General features: G+C 46.7%; 1 protein-coding gene across 1 annotated transcript in view; it reads left to right on the top strand.

Annotated features, from left to right (window-relative positions):
* The window catches only part of LOC119437049 (uncharacterized), a 101,333-nt gene extending 78,600 nt beyond the window's left edge, over positions 1-22,733 (top strand). The window contains exons 6-7 of the mRNA XM_049660248.1: positions 4,793-4,984; positions 20,598-22,733. Of these exons, the coding sequence (XP_049516205.1) occupies positions 4,793-4,984; positions 20,598-20,768 (363 nt within the window). The 3' untranslated portion in view covers positions 20,769-22,733. The remainder of the gene's footprint in view (positions 1-4,792; positions 4,985-20,597) is intronic.
* The last annotated feature ends 1,891 nt before the right edge of the window (positions 22,734-24,624 follow it).

The following is a 24,624-nucleotide window of genomic DNA, read 5'->3' as shown; positions in this document are numbered from 1 at the left end:
CCCCAGGGTCCGCGAACCCACTTTTAGAACCCATTGTCTAGACAGTCCGTAGCCACGATTATCTAGCAATGCATTTTATACTATTCGTTTTCACACTTTTTGCGCTTCTGCAGTGGTCAGAGCGATGATCCGCCTGTGTTATCAACAGGATCAGCCGGCCGTGAGTGGTAGTGATGCTGCCACTACAGCTAGACGAAAGTACAGTCAATGCATACACACCGAATCTTCATCAGCAACCACTAGATCGAATAGGCTTCACAAGTTTCAGTTTCGAGGAGGCACTGGTGACATGGCCGACAACGCATCAAAGCAAAAACATGGCTATTTTCGCTCGACTTAATGGCCAAATTAGCACATGTTCGTGCAGTCGCAGTCCGAATTATCGGATGGCAAGCGCTAAGCTGTTGGAAATTTCAGTTGCCCGTATACATTAAGTCTGTGGGGCTAATAATGGCAGTGCCACGGAGCTGTCTAAATAATCAAGCATGTCCAAATTATCAGTCAGCCGCTGTAGTTCAGGGAGTGTAACACTCAATTTGGCAGTGCAGCTCCCACCGCCTGCACTGTGCTCTTCGATTTAACTTTGTGCCAGACAAGTTCAGCATGAGTTTGGTTCTCCTGCACTCGCTGCTTTAGAAGTGCAGGTGTCGTACAAGCTCTCAATAGCAGACGACATGGCGCAGCACTAGTTGATTCTTGCGTGCACATGTTGGTGCACGGATGTAAATATCTCCTGCTTTGGTTACAACAGTTACTCTAGTTGATATAAGAATGTGATGTACAAGTTCAATGCTTGATTGGTTCTCAGGGCACCTTAGTAAAGACTTCTAACGTGTTAACTTGCTTTTTGTCATGTTTTTCTCTTGTAACGAGTTTTGTGCCAAAAAAGGACATCCGTTGCCACGAAGTTTAGTACTAACGGGATAGCTATTATTGCGATCAAGAAAATAAAATACTCTCCCATTTGCCGGTTACGCATTTGTCGGAAAGGTTCAGCTGCTTGCAGCAGACAACAAAGCTCGTTGGTGGCTGCACTCTTCTCTTCTCTATTTGCAAGGGCCATGAGGCGCGCAAGTGCTGTGTTGCATTTGCACAACATGAACTCATGCAGAACTGCGCAGTGCACTCTCGAGAACTGGTTCAGAAAGTGCAGCCAAATGGAAGAGACCTTTTATCTAATGTATACGCTAGAAAGAGCTAGAAGCATGTCATGGCCGCCATATTTTTGTACAGTACCTCCAAGATTAGCGAAGCCGGAAACGTGTCGCAGCTTGCTGGTCTCGGAAGCCACAACTGGAAACTGTATTGTCTGGGTGGATGCATCCAGGCTATTCTAGTTATCCGATATAATTCACATTGCAAATTGCAGCACTGCAGAAATTTGACGAATTAACCGATTTTCCAACTAGACTCAGAACTATTTATCAAGGTTTTGCTGTTTAACCCTTTAACTGCCACTACCGTGATAACTCGTGAAGCCACCCACGCGCACCCCCTGCTACTCCCGAGTATACTCGTGTTGCTTTTTAAACTCACTCCCGGCCATTCCCGAGACAATTCGTGCAAAAAAAAAAAATGATGTGTTCATGTCCCGCTATCTATGGAGAGGTCACCTAAACACATAGAACTTGTAAATTAAATTTTAGACAACAGATGGGAGCGCACGTGTTTACACCCGCGTCACTTCGTCTCGGCAGAGTGCAGCAGCCATGGCCAGTCAGTGCGCTACGTGCGTCCGCGCTTTGACGGACAAAGAAATTCAGGAACTGCTGATGGATATCTTTACATGTCCAGTGGAGTTGGGCCCGAGCTAAAGCTTCCTCTTAAGCCACAGGACAGGCCAAGCCAAACCGCTATGTTAAGGAGTCCATAGTTCCATAGTTTCTCACAATATTACCTAGAGGGAAATCTTTGCCACCATCTGTGACAGTTTCCTAGAGGGCTCTGTGCCGCCGTGGGAATGGTGGTACATGGGTGTGTAAGGCTCGTGTTAGCTGGTGTTGAGTGAGGCTTGGCCTGAAACATGAATATGCAGTTTACTCGCCTGCAGTCAGTCTTGTACATGTTACAGAAAAAAAGTAACTGATTATGATTACTTCGTTCAAAAATGCAATTGATTACAGTTACCAATTCCTGCCCCACGAACGTAACTGAGGAATTACTCAAAAGTAATTGATTACTTCTACGTTAATTTCCTCCGAACTGTTAATAACATAGCAGAGATCCCTAAACAGAATGAGGTGGCCTGGCACATTCATTGCATTCTTCTGCAGCTCTTTATATGCATTGCTTATCTTTACAAACAATTGATTTAAAAAATTAATCTGTTATCTTCTTTTGTTTTTGTCGGGAAGACAGCAGCAGCGACTCCTAAAACTTGCTTGATGTGTGGGCTAATAGACAAGGCAGTATTGTAACGTACAGACATTTGCTCACAAAATTGTCGTTACAACATCTGGTTCCTCTGTGATGCACAGCGCATCATTGTTGCTGGAACTTAAAGAAGACCCACCCAGTCAAGCCAATAGAAAGTTGTAAAAATCAACCATATGTGATATCTTGGCATTAACGTCCGAAGTGACCTTCGCTATGGAGTCATACCAGCACTGGTTCAATTGATTGGCCAACATCTGGTGGAGCCGTTAACATGAGGAAACAAACACTGAGCCCCCCCCCCCCCCCCCGGGTTTGCCTATCTGAACATGCACGTCTGCGAGGCTGCTGTGTGACACGATCTCGGGTATTCTACTGTAGTTCCCGCGAAATTCAGGTTCCTAAAACTGCGTCATCTGTTACTGCTTTTCTCTCCAAGAAAGCAACTAATTACATGTAAATGCTTGCTGAAAGAAGTAATTGAACTACAGTGCGCGTTACCAAGTCAAAAATGTAATCATTAAAATACAATATTACCAAAAATGTTATTGATTGTGAGTAATTAATTACATGTGTACAAGTCTACCTGCAGTGCGTAATCAAGTGAACAAAAGCAAGAACAGCTGACAAACTGTCGCAAAGTGAGTGCGGACTTTGTCGTCTGCCGTCCAACTTTCGCAACCCGCTGATACTTTTTTACATTTCATGTAATTCTACATCTAAGCTCAAGTCTTCGTAGTCAAATAAAAAGCGTTTTTGTGCAACATTAAAGTTAAAACTGCCATTTATGTGCTGTTTTAATAAAAAATAAGTCATTGTGACGGACAGAATGGTGCTAGCGATTCGTGCCTTCAAGTTGCCCTGGCTCTCCGAGAACGGTGCTGGTTTGAAGCCACCACATTCAGGCATTCCCATGTATGCAACAGCATCGCAGTGCCAGTTTTCTCTCTAGGTAATATTGTGAAAAACTCTACGGTTGCTGTTATGAATTTTTAGCCATCTAGCAGCTACAAATGATGCCAACACCACCGACAAGGTTAGCAATGAAGCGAGAAGTGCCAGACAATTACAGTGATCGTTCGAATCTACGATCATTCGGCTATCAAAGCATAGTCAACCTCTGTTGACAGGGGCTGGATATTTGCTGCATGCTTCATACCTTCGTCTGTATGTAGTGGCAGCATGACAATGGTCAAAATACAGGTTGCATGCAGCAAATGTGCGTGCAGCCATCCATGAAAAATTTTTCTTTGGACGCCTGTGAAATAAAGACGCTTATTTTCTAGCGAATCTTCCTATATGTGTGGCAAGATGGTTGGCAAGCTTTGTTTTGTCATGTGTGTACTTAAGAGACTCATTTTATGGTGAATTTTTTAAAATTTCGATTACCCGATTATTTGGACCTTTACACGGTCGCTGCAGAGTCCGAATTATCGGTCGGCAACTCTTAGTGTAGTGCAGTCTATGAACACAATCACTCACACAGCCGAGCTCAGTGGCTCACAGGGTTGCACAAATGGAAGACACAGGTGTTCAAGATTTCCGCACTTGGCACAACACGCATTAAATTATTGACAGCACATGCCGTGTGTCTGGAAAGGCGCAGCTGGGTGCACAGTTTCGGAAGGATGTTTGCAGCCTGGATATTTTGTACCTGCTCATAAATAAAACTCGCATGTGTGCTATTTTCAGGGACAGACCTTTTTCTAGGGATGTGTAAGTGCTGAATAGCGGAGTTCAAGTGAAAATGAATATTGAATCAAATGAACAAAAGAGAAAGGTGAACATCAAATTGAAGTTGGAAAATTTAGCGCAAAGTTTAGTGCTTGCAAGCTTTGTGCAAGGAAGAAACCAGTTGCTGCACATGCTTGGGAGTTTACCCTTGTAGCGTAAAAGAATGTTGCTAGCTATCCTTAACATTGGTGCTTAGTAGTTGTCATGTACGGTATGATCTGCTCTTATTAAAGGGAGCAAACACCAAATTAGTATGCCGGCACCAATTACAGCTCATCTCTTGCACGAAGGCCTAGAAATTATGTTATTCTGAGAATGTCTGTTAAATAAAATCGGGTACTTTTTGCCCTCTCAAGCGGAAGAAATTCAAGTTATGTTGTCTTGAATACCAATGAGGGTTTCAGCTTAATAATGGGCCATACTCTACTTCGTTGCAATCCTGTATTGCTTAGGATGTTTTGCTTCCCAGTTCTTCTCCAGAAAATGTAAAACTATTAGCATTTTTATGTCAGTTGAGTTACGGAGGTTATCTTGAGCTCGTAAAGGGCCCCTGATCAGTTTGAGCATTGCAAAACCAACAAGCGAGAAATGTAGTTAATCTGATTACGATCGTGTCTGCAAAGTATCAAATCGCTGCATGGCACAGAAACAGCTGGCTAGCTTCCTCTACTGCTTCTTTGCACAGGGCAAGTCTATGTCGTGGCTGCTGGACACTTGCAAGAAATCTCGCCAGTACGTAATGAACCTGGTGATGAAGAAAAAACGCTTGGACAGTGACTCGCGGGACCTTGAAGGATTTGTGGTGACTGTCAAGCGTCTTGTTGACCAGATTGCTGCTGACATCTCTACAACCATCCCACGAACTGGCCTGGAAAAGGTGCGTGACTTGAAAGAGAGCAATTTGTCATGTTTTTTTATAGAGGGTGCCAGGCTGACATAGCTGGAGAAATCTCTGGCATTCCAGTAGTGACATATAAGCTTTTGCCTGTTGGCAAGTTTGAAGAGATGCATGAGGGATTGTGCACATTAGAAGTACAGGAACCTCTGGACGTCCTCTCTGTTACTTCGGTTTAGTTGCTCACATCCCAGGGTGTGGTCTTCTTGACGTACCCCATTTCTGCAATCTTCTTGTTTGTCTTGTTAGCTTGCTGCACACTATACACACTTGTTGCAAGTGGAAATGGTCGAAGCGGCTTTGTACTGCAATATGTGCACAGAGAAAGCAATTCCATAGGTCGGCGCACTCACTCATGAGTGCACTCACTCACACTCACTCACACTCATTTCAAAGGTGCGAGTGCCAGTGAGTGTGAGTGGAAGAGAGTGAGAGTGAGTACCTGTGAGTGCGAGTGAGTGTGAGTGGAGGTGAGTGCGAGTCCTAGTGAATGCCAGTGAGTGTGAGTGCAGGTGAGAGCCAGTGAGTGTGAGTGGAAGTGAGTGTGAACGTGGTGAGTGAGTATGAGTGGAGATGAGTGTGAACGTGACTGAGTACTGTGAGTGGGAACGTGGTGAGTGCTTCTGGGTGTATAGAAGTGAGTGTGAACGTTAGTGTGAGTACAGGTGAGTGTGAACATGAGTGAGTGCTTGTGAGTGGAAGTGAGTGTGAACGTGGTGAGTGCTTGAACGATAAGCAGAGGTGATATCGGTTCACCTTGCTTGCGGAAAAATGGAGGCACGTTGTGTGTGTACAAGCTCACTGGCGGTGATGGCTTATGGCGCGAGCAGATTGTGCACGCCAAGATAGAAACCACTCACTAAGGTCGTAATAATCCAAGGTTCAGGCATGAGTGAGACAATGTATAATGAAATGAGCGGATATTATATTGTGATAGCAATTATAGGGACACTCCAAGCGAACTTCTGCCGTGGACGTCGTTGTGAGGTTCCGTATAAAGTCCAAACAGGGTAAAATCGTCGCCGCATGTGCGAGTGCAAGCTTGCGAGGGTCAGCCGACACTTGCTGCTCGATCTCGACCGTGCGAGGGAAAAGGCGGGGCGGAAGCGCGCTGTTTCTGTCGTGCGTCAGGCAGGGGGGGGGGGGGGGGGGGTCGTCTTGCTCCGTTAGTGTTAATAAACCAGCTCTCTTTAAAAATTTAGTCACTGAATCCGTTAATTTGTATTTATTAAAACATAACCTTATTGCCTTCCTCTGCACCCCTTCCATTCTTGCAATGAGTTATTTTGTGTACAGAAACCAAACAATATTGGCGTGCTCCAGCACTGTTCGAACAAGCATTTTGTAGGCCAGCAAATTTTATCTGGGGCCGCAAGACTTTAGTGCTCAGCATATACATTGATTTCCACTTGAGGTTATTTTGTTAACATGGCTTTCCCATCGGAGAACGTATGTTAAAATGACACCTAAATATTTACGCTGAAATGCACAAGTGAGAGGTGTGTCATTAATAATATAAGTAAACTCAGATATCTGTTTCTTTTTTACTGTTAGTGTTACAGATTTCTGGGCATTTAGAGTAATCTGCCACTCCTGACACCAAGACAAGGCAGAATTTTGTATATGGTGATTATCACTGTGATTAATTTCGCAGTACGAAATGCAATGGTCAGCGAATAGACGGATGTTACCATGTAATCGGGAAGGCAAATCTTTTATGTATATAAAAATAAAACTGGGTCCAAAACACTGCCTTGCCGCACTCCCGATGCAACAGGTGCTAAATTGGGAGCTTTGTTATGCATATACATGAATTGTGAGCGGTATAGATCGGCACAGTGACTCATGAGTGCACTCACTCACACTCGCACTCATTTCAAAGGGGTGAGTGCCAGTGAGTGTGAGTGCAGGTGAGCGCAAGTGCGAGTGAGTGCCAGTGAGTGTGAGTGCAGGTGAGCGCAAGTGCGGGTGAGTGCCAGTGAGTGCAGGTGAGTACGAGTGAGTGTCTGTGAGTGTGAGTGCGAGTGAGTGCTTTGAGTGTGAGTGGAGGTGAGTGTGAACGTGAGTGAGTGCGGGGCCTGGAAAAAATTATGGTGAGTGAGTGTGAGTGAGTTTTCTCCCACACTGCCGAGCTATGAGCAATTCTATTTAAGATTATGAAGTTAGTTTGTTAATATTTATTTATCCCAAATGCCTTATTGATGCACATAACGTCAGCTCCACTACATCTATTCACTGTTGGGTAAAAATGAGAGCAAATTTGGAATATAGATGAACGTTGGGCATTGCGCAAGAAGTGCTTGTTTCTGCGGCAAATCGGTTACAGTGTAGACCACTTATAACGTAAGTTGTTGGAGGTGCTAATATCTACACTATAAGCGGTACCGCACTATAACCAAAACAACGATTTTCAAGCCCTGCACGTATGCAAAACGTGTAGACCAAGCATGTAGACACGCTTTGTACTATCGCATGCACATCGCGATTACGTTAGCTGGCCAAAACATAATCGCGATGTAGCCGGTGTTCTTCAAGCTCGACAGCTTTGCACCGAGTCAAAACGAAACAACTGCCGCTGTGGAAAAAAACCGTGACCGCTATCGACGCGATTATGAATGGTGACTTCGCGATGCTGAAGGCACGCGCCCGACGCACGCACCGAGTCTGGACGAATTAACTACCATTCGCTGCAACATCTGCAGTCAAAACCGCGGTCGCTAGCTATGCGATCATCGATGGCAACTACACAGTTTTTTAGGCACGCGGCCGACGTGCATACCGAGTAAAAACGGAACTACTGTTTCGCCGCAACCGCTGCGGAGAAAACCGCGGCCGCTATGGATGCGATCATGGATGACGACTACGCAGTTACGAAAGCCCACGGCCAACGTGGTGTTATGCGCGGCGGTAAATGCAAGAATACAGGCTTGAAAGACACAAATAGGCTCGAAGCGTTCCGGCGTTGCTGTCATTCATGTACGATTTCAACTGATGGCTGTGGTGATGCGGACTCCGCCGCTTCGTTTCGGTTGGACGCTAGCGCCGTTCTTGCTCTTTTGCGTCACACATTTGCGGTGCTTCTCGCTCACCGAGCTCCGAAAGTAGTCCGAATTAACCGATGTGCGGCCAAATAAGTCCGAATTAACGAGAGTTTGATTGCATTGAATAATGTATACGCCGGCCGGAAGCACGCACCTTGTTGATAAGCGTGCTAGCTGCCGCCCTTGTCGGCGAGATTTTCCCACGGAAGCCGCATTATAACTGGTATTTCGTGTCACGCGGCTGCACTGTAAGCGGTATGCGTATACATGGAATTCTATGGGAGGGTAAACGGGAGTCGGAAAAGGCTGCGTTGTAGCCAGTTCAGCACTATAGACGGTTACATTATAAGTGGTCTATACTGTATTTGACTGCACGAAGACGTGCGCCAAAAGGACACTCTACAGATAACACATCAGTGCATTTTGCTTGATAGTTAAAAAAAAAACAATCCGGGGTAATAAATGCCAAAACCGCGATCAGATTATGAGGTGCCGCCTTATTAATTTTGGCCATTGGGGGTTCTTTAATGTGCACCCAATCCACGATACATTAGTGTTTTTTGCATTCAACCCTCATCGGAATGGCGCCGCTGTGGCCAGGATCAAACCTGCCACCTCAGTAGCACAATGCCATAAGCTACTGCGGTGGCTATTGCTTGAGAGCTGCTTGCTTATGCTTGGCAGCAGCATCTGAGCATGCAACAATACACGCAGGAAATCGTGAAGCCTCGCTTAGTGGGCAAAAGCTTCCCTGCATATTAGTTTTTAATTATTATTTTGCTTGCTACGAAGGCATTAGTGTGTGTGTGTGTGTGTGTAATGTGCAAGGACTTGGAAACTAGCTTTGCAGATTCAAAAACTTAGTCAAGCTAATACAATTCTTTTAGTCTATAATAGACAGATGTGTGCAGCTACGTGTTTTTCAAGAAAAATAGTGATTTGTTCTCACTTAGAAAACGCAAATTTAAAAATAAATGAGATTGTAGAGTTAAATGTCCCAAAACTGCACAGTGGGTTATGAGGAATGCTGTAGTGGAGGGCTCCGGATGAATCTTGACCACTTGGCATTATTTTACGCACACCCACAGCACACTAAGGTTTTTGCATCCCGCCTCCGTCGGAATGCAGTCGCCAGGGACAAGAATAGAAAAATGTGGCTTTGTGCTGAGCAGTGCATTGCCGTAGCCACTCAACATGAGTAGAAAAAGAAAGTTTATTGCATTTGGAGCCACAGTGTGGAGGGCTTCTCTCGTCGCTCTTTGAGACTTCTGAGGTGGGATTTGACATTGAGGAAGGGGGAGGGTTTGGACGCCACCTGCTGCAGTTTTGGTTTTGTGCTCTTTTCTAATGAACATGTTCAATGATACTTTGAGCTGGTAGACATAAATTAGCTGTCACTTTAACCCGTTCTGTTTTAGTGAACTTTCCCAGAAAAAGGAAAGTGCATGTTAGAACTGAGTAAGTACAGCAAATGTAGGTGGTGTTTTTACCTTGGGTGCTAATTAAACAAACTGCTCTCAGTACCTTCTAGACCTCCATGTTCGTAAAACATAAACAATGGGTTATGACTAGCCTGCATGCACAAAAACAGGCCACCTGCTGTTTTGTTCTGCTGAAGTCTTTTACGGGGTTTAGTGATGTGCTGCCTAAGAGCTTTGTTTTACTGAGACAGGAAAATATGTGTAGCAAATTATTGTATGCTGTTCAAAGGGCATATTAGATGGTCTTGAAATAGTACACTTTCTGCTCTTAACATTGCTACAAATTGTTAGAATGGCTTATGCTGTGGCTCCACAGTGCTTTGCTTTGTCTTGTAGGTTACTTTGTTACCTCTGTGTAGTAATTCTCATTTTTGTTGTACCACTGAATGGTTCTAGAATGTCTAGGTTAAGGAACACAGGAAAGTGAATGTTTAAATGAACAGGGCAAAGTGTAGTGCATGGCCTTTCCACTTTGTAATTTGTCCTGTGCCGTGCATTGTCTAGACTTGACCAAGAGTTGCCAAACTTGTTTTAGCTATGGTCGAGCAAGAAGTACAGCCCTTAATGAACACCCACATTCTTTCATTGAGATGGTTTGGCAATGTTTTTTCTACGGGAGCAAAGGCTAAAACGGCGAAGATATCATGTAAAAGAGTGTGTCAAGTTTCCTTTAAGCAAGGATAGCCAATGATACTTTGAGCTGGTAGACATAAATTAGCTGTCACTTTAACCCGTTCTGTAGGAAAAAGAAGCTCAGCTCCTCAGAGAAGCTTCGACTGTTGATACAGCACTGAAAGTTTTCTATTGCTCTACACTTCTCTACAGCCGCACCACATGGCAAGGAAATTTCTTGAATGGAATTGTTTCTTTTACTGGCGACAGTGAGTTGTTATAAAAGGTGGTCTGAGCGCACGCATTACTGGCAACAGTCACACAGCAGTGACCTTGAAATGGCCTCAGCAAAGGGCCACCACAGTTGCACATTAGCGCGGTAGTCACTTGCGCAGCGGAAAACAGCTGGGGAAGCATGGAGAGTGAGTGATAGCACTCACTCAACTTACTGCATTTGAAACAATTAAACCTGGATATAACGAAATTGACAAATTCCCGAAAAACTTCGTTATAAAGAGGATTTCGTGATATGCAGGTTCGGCACGAAAATTGGAAAAAGAAACGCTTACCGTATTTACTTGATTCTAACGCGCCCTCAATTGTAACGCGCACTCGTTTTCCGTTTTCATCGAAGCACTCATCCTTGGAATGTCACACCAGGTACTGGATGCATGGACACGTGTCGTTTCACACAAGCGCGAGGCATCGGAAACGAAGAGCGAGCGTCACGATGGCATCGTAGCGTCGTATAGTGTTACAGTAGAACCCCGCTGTTACGTTCCCACTTGCTGCGTTTTCCCGGCTGTTACGTAGTTTTCGGCCGGGAGCTCCCATAGAACCCAATGCATTGGTAAATCCCGCTGTTGCGTCGCAACTGTGGGACCGTTCCCGCATCATACGTTGCGAACTGCCACCCCGCGCCGGCCCAAGCGGCCATTTTGACTTTTCATGTCGCTTGGCTTGGTGGCTTGACGATGGCATTGGCCGCCCAAAGTGCCGGGGGCGACAACTATGACGTATTTTCGGTTTCCGCCAGCAAAAGTATGGCCCTTGAGATCCGTATTTATTGATCAAAAGATGGTGTCTATGACGCGTTGTGGCCCTAAATTTGGTTTTGGCTCATAGATGTTCCGTATAAAGTCCAAGGGCGATAACGCAGTCGCCGCGCACCGTATGCTGTATGTACGAGTGAAAGCGTGCGCAGGGAGCCAACATCCGCATCTAAATCGCGCGCGCAAAAAAGAAAAGCAGGGAGGGAGCGCGCCTTCTTCCGTTCAGCTCGAGGCACCAGCTAGGGGGGACGGATAGCGGGCGGCGTTGTACTAGCTGTACTCTGGCATCAACTGCATACTGCGTGGCGGCGCACGGTCGCGCGGGCCGTATCTTGAAAGCGATCTGCATTGGGGCAGAGTCTAGGCAGTGTAGGTGCGTCGGCGGCTCGTAGCTTTGTGCGTGCTGTGTGTTCTCGGAGCTCAGTTTGCGTTGAAGCGATAGACAACAGCACGAAGGTCGAAGCATCGCTTCTGCAGCGGCGCTTCGACACGCCGCCAGTGTTTGACAGCATGTGTCTGCGCTCATCGAGTGTGATGTGTCACAGCGTCTGCCACTGCGTTGGCAACATCAACTGGAAAAGGAGAGTGCCGGCTTGGCGGGCTAGGCCAGCTGCAGCAAGCGGCAGGATCAGGTTTGAATGAAGGGAGGGGGAAAGGTCACGCCCGCGGCGGCAAGATCGCCGGGGACGAGGGATGCAGGCCCGCTTCGCACACGTGCGCTCGCTTCGCATTCCGTCGCGGCGGAGAAGGTGCTGCCGGTTGTTGCTAGCGCAACAAACGACAAAATTTGGGGCGAAATCTCTAGGTTGTCGGTGGGGAAAATTCGTTATTTCGAGGGGGTCTCCCGCTGCCACTTCGTTACGTAGAGGTTTCAAATACATGTGCTTCTATGGAGTAACGGCTGGGAATAGAAAAACTTTGTTATATCTAGGAATTCGTTATATCGAGGTTCGTTATAAGCAGGTTTAACTGTAGTATGGGAGGCTGCGTGATACTGGTGATGCCATGTGACAGCGAGAAAATTGATGGTGATGCCATGTTACAGCGAGAACTTTTGCTTAAAACGAGCAAGACCCGCGTGACCGTCAAAATATACATTATTTCAATGGCACAAAATCGCACGTACAACGAAGGTCTGTGAGCCCTGCCGATCGGCTACAGTGAACGGACGGCGTAAACCCGGCGCCGCGATGCGAGATATAACGACGGCCTCTGACCCCTTTGCACGCGCGGACTGTTTTCCCGAGCCTCCCCGCAGGCACATCCTCTCCCAGCCGACATGCGCTGTCTCCGCACCGCCCGAGCGACCGTGTGCGCCCGCCGGGCAGCAAGGCTCCGGGGGGGAGGGTAGGGAGGGGAGAGGAAGGTGTACTACATCGCACGCTGCAGGGCAGTAAGGTTCTGGGGGCGAGGGGGGGGGGGGTTGCGGGGGGTCGCGTACTACGCCGCGCACTTCCGCCTGGGCAGCTGTATCATGAAAGCCATCTGTGGCGGGGGCAGAGTCCTTCCTCCCTGAGCTGTGCTTTCACGGCTTAGTTCGTGTTGATGCGAGCGGCGGGACGAAGGTCAATTCGCTCGCTGCTGCTGGTGCGCTCGTTTCGACAGCCGAGTTTTCGTGGTCATCGAGTGACATGCTTTCACGTTTGCTTGTGCGCACGGGACACCATGCTTGCTAATTTAGTTAGTATGTCAAGTTTATACAGCCGATAAAACTACTATCCTTACTTCGTATAGCTGTCCACTAGTTTGCTATTGCAATCGATGTTTCGCCTAACTGCGGCTTTAATTCGATTGTCGGCGAGACAGCTTCGGCAGGTGATCAGGACGTTGCCACTTGGCTTGTAACAAACCGTGCCATTATTGCAAGCTACGCGGAGCAGGGCGTGTATAATGCAGATGAAACTGCGTTATTTTATCAGATGCTGCTGGACAGCATGCCATGAAAGGGGACTCGTGCGCTGGTGGCAAATAGTAAAGTGCGTGTACAACACTTCTGTGCACTAATATGGGTAGCATGGACTGGCGCATGCCCTTTGCAATTGGAAAATCAAAGAAGCCACGTTCCTTTCGGAACTATGTGCCCGTGCGCTACAGGCACAATGCGAAAACGTGGATGATGCGCGATTTATTCACAGAGTGGCTGGGCGAGTTTGACCGCGACATGCAGAGGCAAGGCAGGCGCGTGCTGCTCGTGCTTAACTGCTCAGCGCACCACGTTCTAACTTCTCTGATGGCAGTTACTCGACTTTCCTGCCGCCCAATACGACTTCGAAAGTGCAGCCGCTTGATTTAGGCATAATACATGCCTTTAAGGCATCGTATAGGTGCCGCATTGTGGAGCGCTTGCTCTTCGCTGTTGACCACCCGGCCGCCAACTTGTCGCTTCAAGTTTCACCGTATTCAGCCGTTGAGATGGTGAAGTGCGGCCTGGGCGGAGATGACGGCTGCTTGTGTGCGGAACTGTTTCCGCAAGGCCGACTTCATCGACGTAGTACCCGATGCCAAGCCTGACGCTTCCGAAATGGATGAGTCCAACGGTGTCACAGACCTCGTGAACGAGGTGCCAACGCCAGACCAAATTCCAAAGCCGACTTATCAGCTTCCGAAAATAATCCCATGAAAACAAGGACAATTAGTAATGGGCCCTCTGGTGTGCCAGCGAACGCCGGTTGCTGTCCAAAGACCGAGTCAGAGCCCAGAGTTGTCAAAACACAACAAAATATATTCTTCACACAAGGCAGTTACACACACAGACGTTATTGTGACCCGGGATCGGGGACGAGAGACGGAGTCTTGGAGCAGACGAAGAGGAGACGAAAGCTTTATGCAATATGTACAGATATGTACAGATATAGCAGGTAATAGCTGGTAATAGCAGTAAGAGCGCACCAGACCGACGGGGCGGCTGGTGGCGACTCTCTCTCACAAAGGGCCGGTTCTGCCTTAAATCCCTTTTTGGGCTCCTCGTCGGCAGGAACAAGGTGGGGCGGAGAGCTGACGTCACCCGCGACGCATTATTCTTTCCACGGGGGATGACCTGGTGCCGCTTGAAATGACCTGCGTCTAATTGATTCATTGCGGCAAAGATGGGTGCTTCTTGAAGTCCCCCCGTGCGTCGAATTCTTGATTTGTCGCGCAGCTTTGATTTGATTTGTCGCGCAAGCTTTGCGAGACCGCAAGGCCTTGCGGTCTCGTACTCGCGGGTACGCTGCCTTCTCGTCGCAACGATATCGCTCCAAGCGGCAAAACCAAGCGAGGCTCGTGGTCGTCGCTAGATGTCTGTGCCTCTGACAGAACATGACTGCATCCGACGCCATCTGTGCTAGCCGGCTCGCCCTGAGGTCTCTCCTCAACTGACCGGATTTTATCGCTGCTATCGAGATCAAAAGGGCCACTGTCGGACACTTTTTCCAAAGCGGCCTCTCTAGATGGCAAAACAACATCGTGTTTGCGCTCGTCACTTAGCGTGTGCACCAATGGCATCACATCATTTGCTACGCATCCTAAGCTAGTAGCCATCTCAATAGGCGGCCTGTCCTCGACAAGCTCAGCTTTGTCGCTATCGCCTTGGCCTTCGCAGTTGGCCTGACTTATAGCTTCAAAATGCCTCAACAGAGCCATCTTTCCCTCATCATAGTGCCGATTCTCCTTATCAAGCAGGTGTTCCAGAACACATGCGAGATTCCAAGGGTGCAACAGGATCAACCATTCAGACCAGAGGTCCCAGTTGACTCCTTCTTCTTCGCAAACTTTTTCAAAGCCAGCGAGAAAAGTAAGGATATTCTCCCCTGCCCTGAAAATGTGGAGACGGTATCGTGCTGTGCGCCATGCCCATGCCTGAATTTCTCGACGGCGCTCTCGCCTTGCCTTTTCCTCTGGACTTTCATGCTCCTTTCCTTCCAGATCGCGCCTCTCACGTCTCTCGCGTTCTTTTGCTTCCAGCTTTCGCTCAACAATCATCTCCCAAGCCTCGTCAGCTTCCTCGACCATAACGTCCTCTGCCTGCATCACGTCGAGAATTGCTTTCCTTGCTTTTTGGGAGCCGGCGGAAATGCCCAACTCCTCACAAATTTGAAGGAGGTCCTGCACTTGATATGTTTCCATCGCAGTCACGTACCTCGTTTTGCTTCCTCGTTAAATTTACCCTCACTTCAAACTAAAATCCACTCTTTAAAGGAGGCAAATTAAGTCAGTCTACCAAAAAACAAACACTCAAATCATAGCCTACCAACAAACAAAACACTCTCCTAACATACGCCTGTGCTAGAGAGGTCTGGCGACATGAAAAGCAAACATCGGGCACTCACCCAGCCAAAATGGTTGACGCCGGTCAGTCTGGTAGCTGCCATCAACCGGTGTAGCAGGCGTCTTCGGGCCACGTATCTCACAGCTTGCCATCCGCTGTTGAGATACTGGTTCGCGAATCCCACAGCTGTCATCCACTATTGCGACCCAGGGTCGAAGGGCGAGAGACAGACTCTTGAAGCAGACGAAGAGGAGACGAAAGCTTTATACAGTATGTACAGTTGTGTACAGATATAGCAGGTAATAGCTGGTAATAGCAGTAAGAGCGCACCAGACTGCCGGGGCGACTGGTGGCGACTCTCTCTCACAAAGGGCCAGTTCTGCCTGAAATTCCTTTTTGGGCTCCTCGTCGGCAGGAACGAGGTGGGGCGGAGAGCTGACGTCACCCACGTCGCATTCTTCTTTCCACGGGGGAAGACCTGATGCCGCTTGAAATGACCCGCGTCTTATTGATTCGTCGCGGCAAAGATGGGTGCTTCTTGAAGCCCCCCCCCGCGCGTCGAATTCTTGATTTGTCGCGCAGAGGTGGGAGCTCCCGTCGCCTCGATGATAGGCACATAGCAGGGCACAACAACGTGCACACTTAGGCTAGACACATCACAATACAATTCAGATAAGTATTCACAAAACACAGGAAAATAAATAACGACAAGCACTAAGAGTCCAACTCGTAAAGTACGAAATGAATAGGAACACTAAGTGTCCAATCGTATTCACCGGTGCTGGTCTTGAGCTGGACGATCTCGGCGTAGCTCGAGGCAAATCTCGAAGAAGGAACTTTTTCCGGAAATGGGGGCAGACGCTCGATGAACTCGTCGACTAGCTTGCCGGGGAATCCCTTTTTTTCCGCAGACGGTCAGTCTTGATGTTACATCTCTTCACCGGCGTGGTATGATCCGCTTCCAATTCCCGCATGAGGCTTTTATAGCGTTCGCCGGGGATTCTCGAACCTTCGGTCGGAGTTGTGATCACGTAGCATGACCAAAGCCTGGGAATCTTCTACTCAATTCTCGCATTTTCGACCGTCGCCGTCGGAGCGTCGTTGAGGGGGGGGGGTGACTCACTGTAGGTGCGCGCTCACGGTGTAGTAATCTCTCTCTCGACTCACCAGGTGAGAAGGTGTCTCGGCGCACGCGCTCTCTCTTGTTACCGTGGCCTTCGCGTGACTTGCAGATGCTGCTAGACTGTCGGTCGCGTCGGCTGTTTGAGGCGTATGCGCTCTCCCCCTCTGTTGAAGCTGCCGCAGGGTTGGCGTGCTTCTTTCGCAGGCTTGCGTGACACGCGGCGCGCGCTTTGATTACGCGCTCTTTTGTGACAGGCGGCAATTTGTGGCAGCGCGTCATCGACTCCGACATGGGTGGCCATGAGATTGGCTGGGATGATTTTATTTGTGCTGATGAAGACGCTGACATTGCGGAACCGTGCACGGACGATGCATCGTTCGTGAAGTGCGGGCCGAGAGCGAGACTAAGGAATCGGTGACGATGAAACTTCAGAGCCAGCACTCACAAGCGCGCCTGTACCAATGGGCTACATAGAGGGTCTCAGGCAACTTGTCTATGCCAAGAGCCTCGGTGAAGAGCACGCTTGTGCTTTAAATATTTTAAGCTGGAGCTCACCCTCATCGGATCTACACTGCAGAAACAGACGAGCATCTCGGACTTTTTTGCAAAAAAAAGTGTCTGACTAGCAATTAGCTGTGGTCCACTTACTACGAACTTTGGGATATAAAGAACGGGTTTAGGTTCGTTATAAGCGGGCTCGACTGTAGTAAAAAAAAACGTTGCTGATCTGTTAACGAGGCACCTGGGGAATATGTGAGCCAAATGTTTATGCACTGCATGCAGCAGGGAATTTACAATCTCGTGTCAAAAGCAGTGAACAGCCGCTTGCTCTCGCATCTGCAATGTTGTCATCGAAAGCACTTGGTCCACCGACACTATTGCCTGATTTTGTGGTCGCGAGAACATTCTCAGTAACACATAATTCCTAATTTTGAGTTAAATAAATTAAAAACATATGTCTGCGATCTCAAAACGACAGAAAAATAATTTCATCATTGTACTGCGTCTGCTGCGCGTGGCCTCCGAGATGTCAGCGGCGTGCTGCGTAGCGTAGTTTACCGCCGCCACCACAGGGTGCCGCAACGAGCCCTTTCGCCGCGGCGACACTCACGTTTTGATCGGTGCTTTGCCCTCTTGGCTTCTCCGCTGTGTAGCTTCAAGCGCGCTAGCAGGGGCAAAAGAGAGAGAAAGCCAGGTATCGGTGTGATAACTCCACTTACAGTTGAAGGATTCAAAGAGATTTTGCGCGTCTAGATTTGTGGGGCAAAGTAACAGTGCGGCCATTCTATGATTGGTTAGAAAAGTGTTTCAGGGCCCCTTTAAAGTGCATCTTGTATAAGTGGAGCTGCGATCAATGAAGTGCTGCCCCTGCCTGGCCCTCATGGCCTTTTCGTTGTTCCTGTCACACTCTAGGATGTCACACTGAGTGATGCCACACTCTGTCTATCATAGTACTGAGCGTTCACCTGGCATGGCCTCCGAGGTTGGGCAGTGGGACAATGGCCCAGTGGCATAGTTCTCTGCCACTGGATGGGGCTGCTGCCTCATCAGTGATAACATGTTTTTTGCATCTACCGGGGGCATTGCTTAATCATCATGACAACTAAAGAAATCCTTCCAATCACTGTTGTGTTCTTTGAGAATTTGTATGCATGAAAAGTGGCAGGGAGCCCAGGAAGTTGAAAGAACAGGCAGTCTCTTTAACAAAATTTTAGGTTCCCTGCTACGTACACAGATAATATAATAATTAGGTAACTAAGATATTTATGGCAGCATTGCCTAGCAACTAAGCGTGTTTGCTGTGTTCAAGTGGTATTACAGGATGCCTTTAATCTTATAATTTGCTTAGGCCAGGATATTTAATGGCATGCATACGTTGTGGCAAAAGGAAGAAGCTCATTTACTGCTCCATTTTTGCGTCCCTTTCTATTTTCTTAGATTGCAATATGGTTACTCACACAACTCGTCTGTTCCATGGAAGGCCAGTTGTGAAGCTGTATATAATCCATAAAGGATAACACACTGACTCTTTAATTTTATTTTTTTATGCAGGATGCATTGTCTTAATTTACTTTTTTGTACTAGTTTGGTTCAGAGGGGCACTTTGTAGCTTTTTTTTTTTTTTTTCCACATGTAAGCTGTTTAAGTTTAGATAGTGCCATTCCCATGACGTTTACAAGCTTTCTGGTCATAGTCTATATCTGTCGTCATGTTATGACATTCGTTTTGCTTGTTCCTATCCGCGGCAACAGCCGAATTTTTTACCACTACACAGACAGTGTTGTTCATGAGGTGCATGCAATCATCATTATCATACAAGCAGTGCGTTAGTGTATCCAAAAAGGTGGGCCGAAGCATCATGCAAACGGGCTATCTCGTTACAGAAAGGAGTATGCTTCATTGTGTTATTTAACACAGAACAAGTTTGTATGCTTCATTGTGTTATTTAACACAGAACAAGTTCAAAACAAACTTGAATATTGAAAATAACTCGCATAGCCGTCGCCATGCATTTTGTAAAGTGTTTATTTTGAATTTTAAAATCAATCAATCCAGAAGCATTTTAGTATGTCACAATTTTAATAATGGTCACCACCAGTTAAATGGATACTAATTACTTTCAGGCTGATAAGGTATTGTTTGAAAACTCTATTTTTGTTAATTTTGTGGTAATAGGCTGATTATTTTTCATTTATTTTTTTTTTCTGCGAATGATACCCGTGCCACATGGGCACAGAAAATTGCATTAGCTTGCTTATGCCTTAAATTTTATTGTAATTTACGTGATGCCACACGGGCGAACCTAATTTCATTTGCCTTAATGTCATTCATTACTAGTGCGTTTGCCAGAACTCATTCGACTGAGAAATGCGTTATTTCATTGCCATAGCTTGCACACTGCAATACAGCATTTGAAACAGCCTCTATCATGTTAAACAATTATTTACACATCATCTACATTGCTTTTGTCAGGAGTTGTACTTGGCGAACTTCCTCAGGTTGGCACTGCAACGGCTTTGACGCGGCAGGTGCAATTTTTGTTTTACATTTTTGATTTGACATGCAATGGCCGAAGTTGCTGTTGTCGATTTCATTGTTGTAAAAGACAGCAACAAAGTCAAGCTAACGGCACCATCATGCACCTGTTTTTATATTTCACATTTATATGTCACTATTAAACTTGTAAATGGTAAATGCATACTTTTTTTTTTTTTTTTATTACTGCCCTAAAATTGCTCACTTCAAAAGGCGCTGTCATCACCTTTGTGTGAATTGTCATTAAATTTGGACATGTGGCAGCTCCGGCAGACAAAAATTCCATTGGGGAACAGCATTAGCAAGTTTAATTTTCTGCACCCGTGTGTCACGAGTATAATTTTGCCCTAAAACCCCAGCACCATTATTTCAGTGTCACATCAGAGATTTCAAATCACGTATTTAGGTCATTGCAACTTGGTAAAAGTTCTTGAAACTTGCCAAGTTCATGCATTGCATCTTTTAAAGTACACTGTAGTCCATTTTTGCCAATAACAAATTAACTAGGCAGACGTCGTCAAAATGCATGACGCTACATCGAACTAATGCGAGAACTTCAAGGTGCCTTCACTACTGTCATTTCTTTTCGCGTCTTCTCTGGCTTATGAAGCATCCTCTCATGATAAGGGTGGGTTTTTTTTTTGCTATATGGTAGATGGTTAATTTACTAATGCTACCTATCCTTCTCTTTGATGTCTCTTTACTGTTTACATTGAGAAAAAAAATGTTGTTTTGTTCCTTCCTTGTCATTTTATGCCTTTTGCTCATTATATAAACCTGTGCTGCATCCATGTGATTGAACCTCGACGTTTAAAAGCACAGTTGCTTGCACATTTCCTCTTTCTGATGTCATAAAGTGCAATTATACAGGCCGTTCAAGAGTGAAAGCCAAATTTCGAATATAAATCTGACATACTTTCTTCGGTGTTTTTGCATTTCAACCAAAAACGGTGAGTGTGGCTTTTAGCTGCGACAACTGTTGAACTTTGGCCTCTTCCGTGCAGATTCTTGCGGGAGAGAAGATTCAGCTTGACCCGGACACCGAGCAGATAATTCAGACAGTGATCAACAAGAACCAGCCAATCGTCGAGAAGCATTTGCTTCGTCTGCTTGAGCTTCAGGAGTCGGTGGAGCACCCTGTCGAGTTGAAATCCATCGCAGACGACGACCTCTGAGGCACTTCCGCTGCTTGCTTCGTCACTCTTCAAGCGGATTGGGCCATTGGCGCATCGATGTGAGGAAATGACTGTGTGAATGTGAGGAAGTAGGTGCGAAGGGCAGTTTATTGTTATGAACTGCCATGTGGTGTGGAATGGGTACAAGTGGAGGTTCACCGCTGCAAAGTCCCCCTGTCAAATCTGCTCTTGCCCACAGAGGACGAAACATTTGAGGAGAGGTATCTCACCGCCCGCACTAGCGGGCACGGGCCGCCCAGTCATGACACATCTGGTGAAGAGATAATGTAGGGTTTCTGTACAGAAGCACGCTAAATGTTAGGCAAGCTAAACATGCATTATCCAACCGGGTATCTGTGCTTTCCGAAATCATTGGTCGTACCTTCAGACCTCAAAGCTGTATGTAAGCATGGTGGTTGCACTTCAGCATACCTGCTGAACATATAAAGGCAGATGAACTTGCATTAAGAAGCACTGACTAATGCGCAAGATGAGCACTTTTTATCACCTGTGCAGCAAAACCACTCTTACGAACTGTTAATGGGACTTCTTCCTTTTTTTTTTTTTGTTAGTTTCTGTGTAGCCGGTGTGCGGATTTCACAAAAGGTGGGAAGCAGTGCCAGAGAAATAGATACAATATTGGGAGTTCTGTCCACATTTTTCGTTGTCTTATTCTTTCTTTTCCACTGTTTTCTCTCTTACATGAAGGTGGACCTTCGCAACTCTACATTATGCTCAACAGGCCCTTCTGAAAAGTGTCAAGCTGGCTTTGTAGCTGGCACATTGTTCTTGTTGTCGTGCATTTAACAGTGCACCAGCTGCACAGTAGTCATCGCTTTAACAGGCCACCATACTTTTGGCAAGCGTGTAGTGCCCAAAAGCCAGCTTAACACTTTTTAAAAGGATCCGTTATCCACAAATATATACCACAAACCTGACCTTTGACTCGAAGGGGCACCCTCAGCTGAGAGAGGGTATGCGATTGCACTCTCTTTGCCAAGTTTCTAACCCCGCGCAGTAAAGCACATCTCAACACGAGGCAAGACACTGTAACATTACAACGATGCAGCAGAGAGAGAGAGAGTTTTGCCTCCTAGAGAATTCTTGTTCCATGTTTAGCACTACTTCTTTCTCATCGCGCAGCTTTTGGCATTTTTTCTTCTGTACATTTACCATTATCATATTAGCACTGATGTGGATTGCTGCTTCATACATTTTTGTTCTCCAACAAGCATACATTTAAGTGAGAAAAGGTACAGATATGTTTCTTGAGTTCAGTGTTGAAGTGCAGTCATTTTTAATGTGTCCAGAACTCCAACCTCTGAACTCGTTTAGTTTCTTTTAAGCTTTTCTTGCTCTGGGAAGCTGCTTTTAAAGAATATAAATTACTGCTTTAAATGTTAAGCTATGCTACTTGAAAGTGGAGAATTGGTATAGTGGCACAAACGCATGGAATCTAGAGTATAAACATTATGTTTGTATGCACATGTGGAGCTGGTGGTAATCCATAGGACATGTGAAATATTTAGACTGGCTGGTAGGGTGGTGTAGAGTTTCTTGTTTTGTAGCGTTAGCTACACTGGCCTAGCCAAGCCCGTTTCGTGCGGCACATCAAGAGCCGTGCTGCGCATGCGCAAGGATCAGTGATGTCACACGGCTTGCGCACTGGAGCCACCGGAGCCGGCACCTCTCGCGCACTCCGCCGCCGGCGCGCGCGACTCACCGCCGCCGGTCTGCGCATTCCAGAGGAGTGACGTCGTAGCCGTGGTAGACGCACTGGCGCCGGCGCGCGCTCGCTGTGCAGTCGCCGTCTGACACTGCACTGGAGCCGCTGCGCTTCTGACTGGCGTTTGTGTGTGTCATTGGAGCAGCAGTAAGCATGACAATCAAGCTAATCCTTGACAATCTAGACAACCAGGAAAGCTAAGAATAATCAGCTGAACCTTTGCTAACGCTACGTATATCCTGGCATAGCCGAGCTAAGCCACTGCAACATTTTTTTCACCCGGAAGTGAAGCTTGTGTTGCGTCTAGGATGTCCAAAAAGACCAGGTAAATTCGATTTGTGCCACTATGACGTATGTTATCATCTTGCTGTACATATTGCCAGAATGGATACCATATGGCCAGACTGTTACATAAGGGGTGTAAGTAGACCACATCTCACAGATAACAATGGGCTTCCACATCTGACATGCTCAGAGCATCCTTTAGGTGTGCGTTGTCGGTAGCCGTATTTCACTTTCACTTTGTTAACTACAAAGTTAACTTAAGTAAGTAAAGCAGCTTTTGCAATGTCGCGTGGACATATAGTTGAAACTCATCTGTTTTAAGACCGTAGCTTTTGTTATGGTCTTTTATAGCTACTGGCAATCATCTGAGTGTTTTATATGAAGCCTTTTCCTGAATATGGTGGGTCAAGGTCTTGCAGCTAGTTAAGCAAGGCACTTGCACCTGTGTTTTAAATATTTTTGATGGGCTTTTTCATATAGAGCTTTGCAAGTTCCCCATTGCATTGAGTAGGGCAACACAATGTTTACAAGGAGCATCATATTTGTACAGTTACTATATACCTGCCAGTTGATCTCAATTCAGTGTTCCCAAAGCCTTGTGAACTCATGCTTTTTGTTCTGATGGTCCATATGTCTGAACAATGTGTATTATTATGACAGTATAAATTCTGCTGTTTGGTATGTGCAACATTGAAAGTAAAGAACTATTTCTAGAACCTCTTGCCAAACTCATTGTGTGCCTGACATCAACACCATGTAAATTTGTTCATCTAGGCTGCAGTGCTCAAATTGAGACTATACTCTGTTTCAGTAGTTCCTCGTAGCAAAGCCAAGGCTACGAGACCAGCGAGCGCAGATTCTTGCACAGTGAGAAGTAATACCATAGTTCAGAACCCGTTGCTGGACTAAATGGTCTTGACAAATGGTCTTGTCAGCACTTGTTTTCTTGAAAGCTTCTCTGCAGGTCGCAGCTGCGGTTTATTGTGCTGCTTTATTTTTTCATAATACAGTAGAACCCCGCTGTTACATTCCCGGGTGCTGCGTTTTCCCGGCTATTACGTCATTTTCGGCCGGTCCCGGCACAGCACCCATAGAACCCAATGCATTGGTAACCCCGCTGTTACGTCGCAACTGTGGGACCGTTCCCGCATCATACGTTGCGAACTGCCACCCTGCACCGGCCCGAGCAGCCATTTTGACTTTTCATGTCGCTTGGCTTGGTGGCTTGACGATGGCATTGGCCGCCCAAAGTGCCGGGGGCGACAACTATGACGTATTTTCGGTTTCCGCCAGCAAAAGTATGGCCCTTGAGATCCGTATTTGCTATCTAAAGATGGTGTCTATGATGCGTTGTGGCCCTAAAATTGGTTTTGGCTCATAGATATTCCGTATAAAGTCCAAGGGCGATAACGCAGTCGCCGCGCGCCGTATGCTGTATGTGCGAGTGAAAACGTCCGAGGGGAGCCGACGACCGCGTCTAAATCTCGCGCGCGCAAGAAAAGCAGGGAGGAAGCGCGCCTTCTTCCGTTGCGCTCGAGGCACCGGCGAGGGAGCGAGGGGGGAGGGATAGCGGGGCGGCGTTGTACAGTCGAGCCCGACTATATCGAACCCGTTTATATCAAATTATCCCGTATATCGAACAATTTCTAAACACGGTAAATTTACATTGAGAATATATAGCAAAAGTTACTGTTACATTGAACGAAAATAGCAACGACAACCGATATATCAAACTCCATGTGCCTCAAAAGTGCCCCAGCAAGTTGGCTTTCCCTCGCAGTGGCGGGGAAAACTGCCGGGCGCCACCCTAGAAAAAGTGGTTTAGACCCGGCTGTGCACGGGCGA

This window comes from Dermacentor silvarum, chromosome 1 (assembly GCF_013339745.2).
Source record: "Dermacentor silvarum isolate Dsil-2018 chromosome 1, BIME_Dsil_1.4, whole genome shotgun sequence".
Classification (NCBI taxonomy): Eukaryota; Metazoa; Arthropoda; class Arachnida; order Ixodida; family Ixodidae; genus Dermacentor; species Dermacentor silvarum.
The sequence above is the reverse complement of the archived record's forward strand: the minus strand, read 5'-3'. Positions and strand labels throughout refer to the sequence as shown.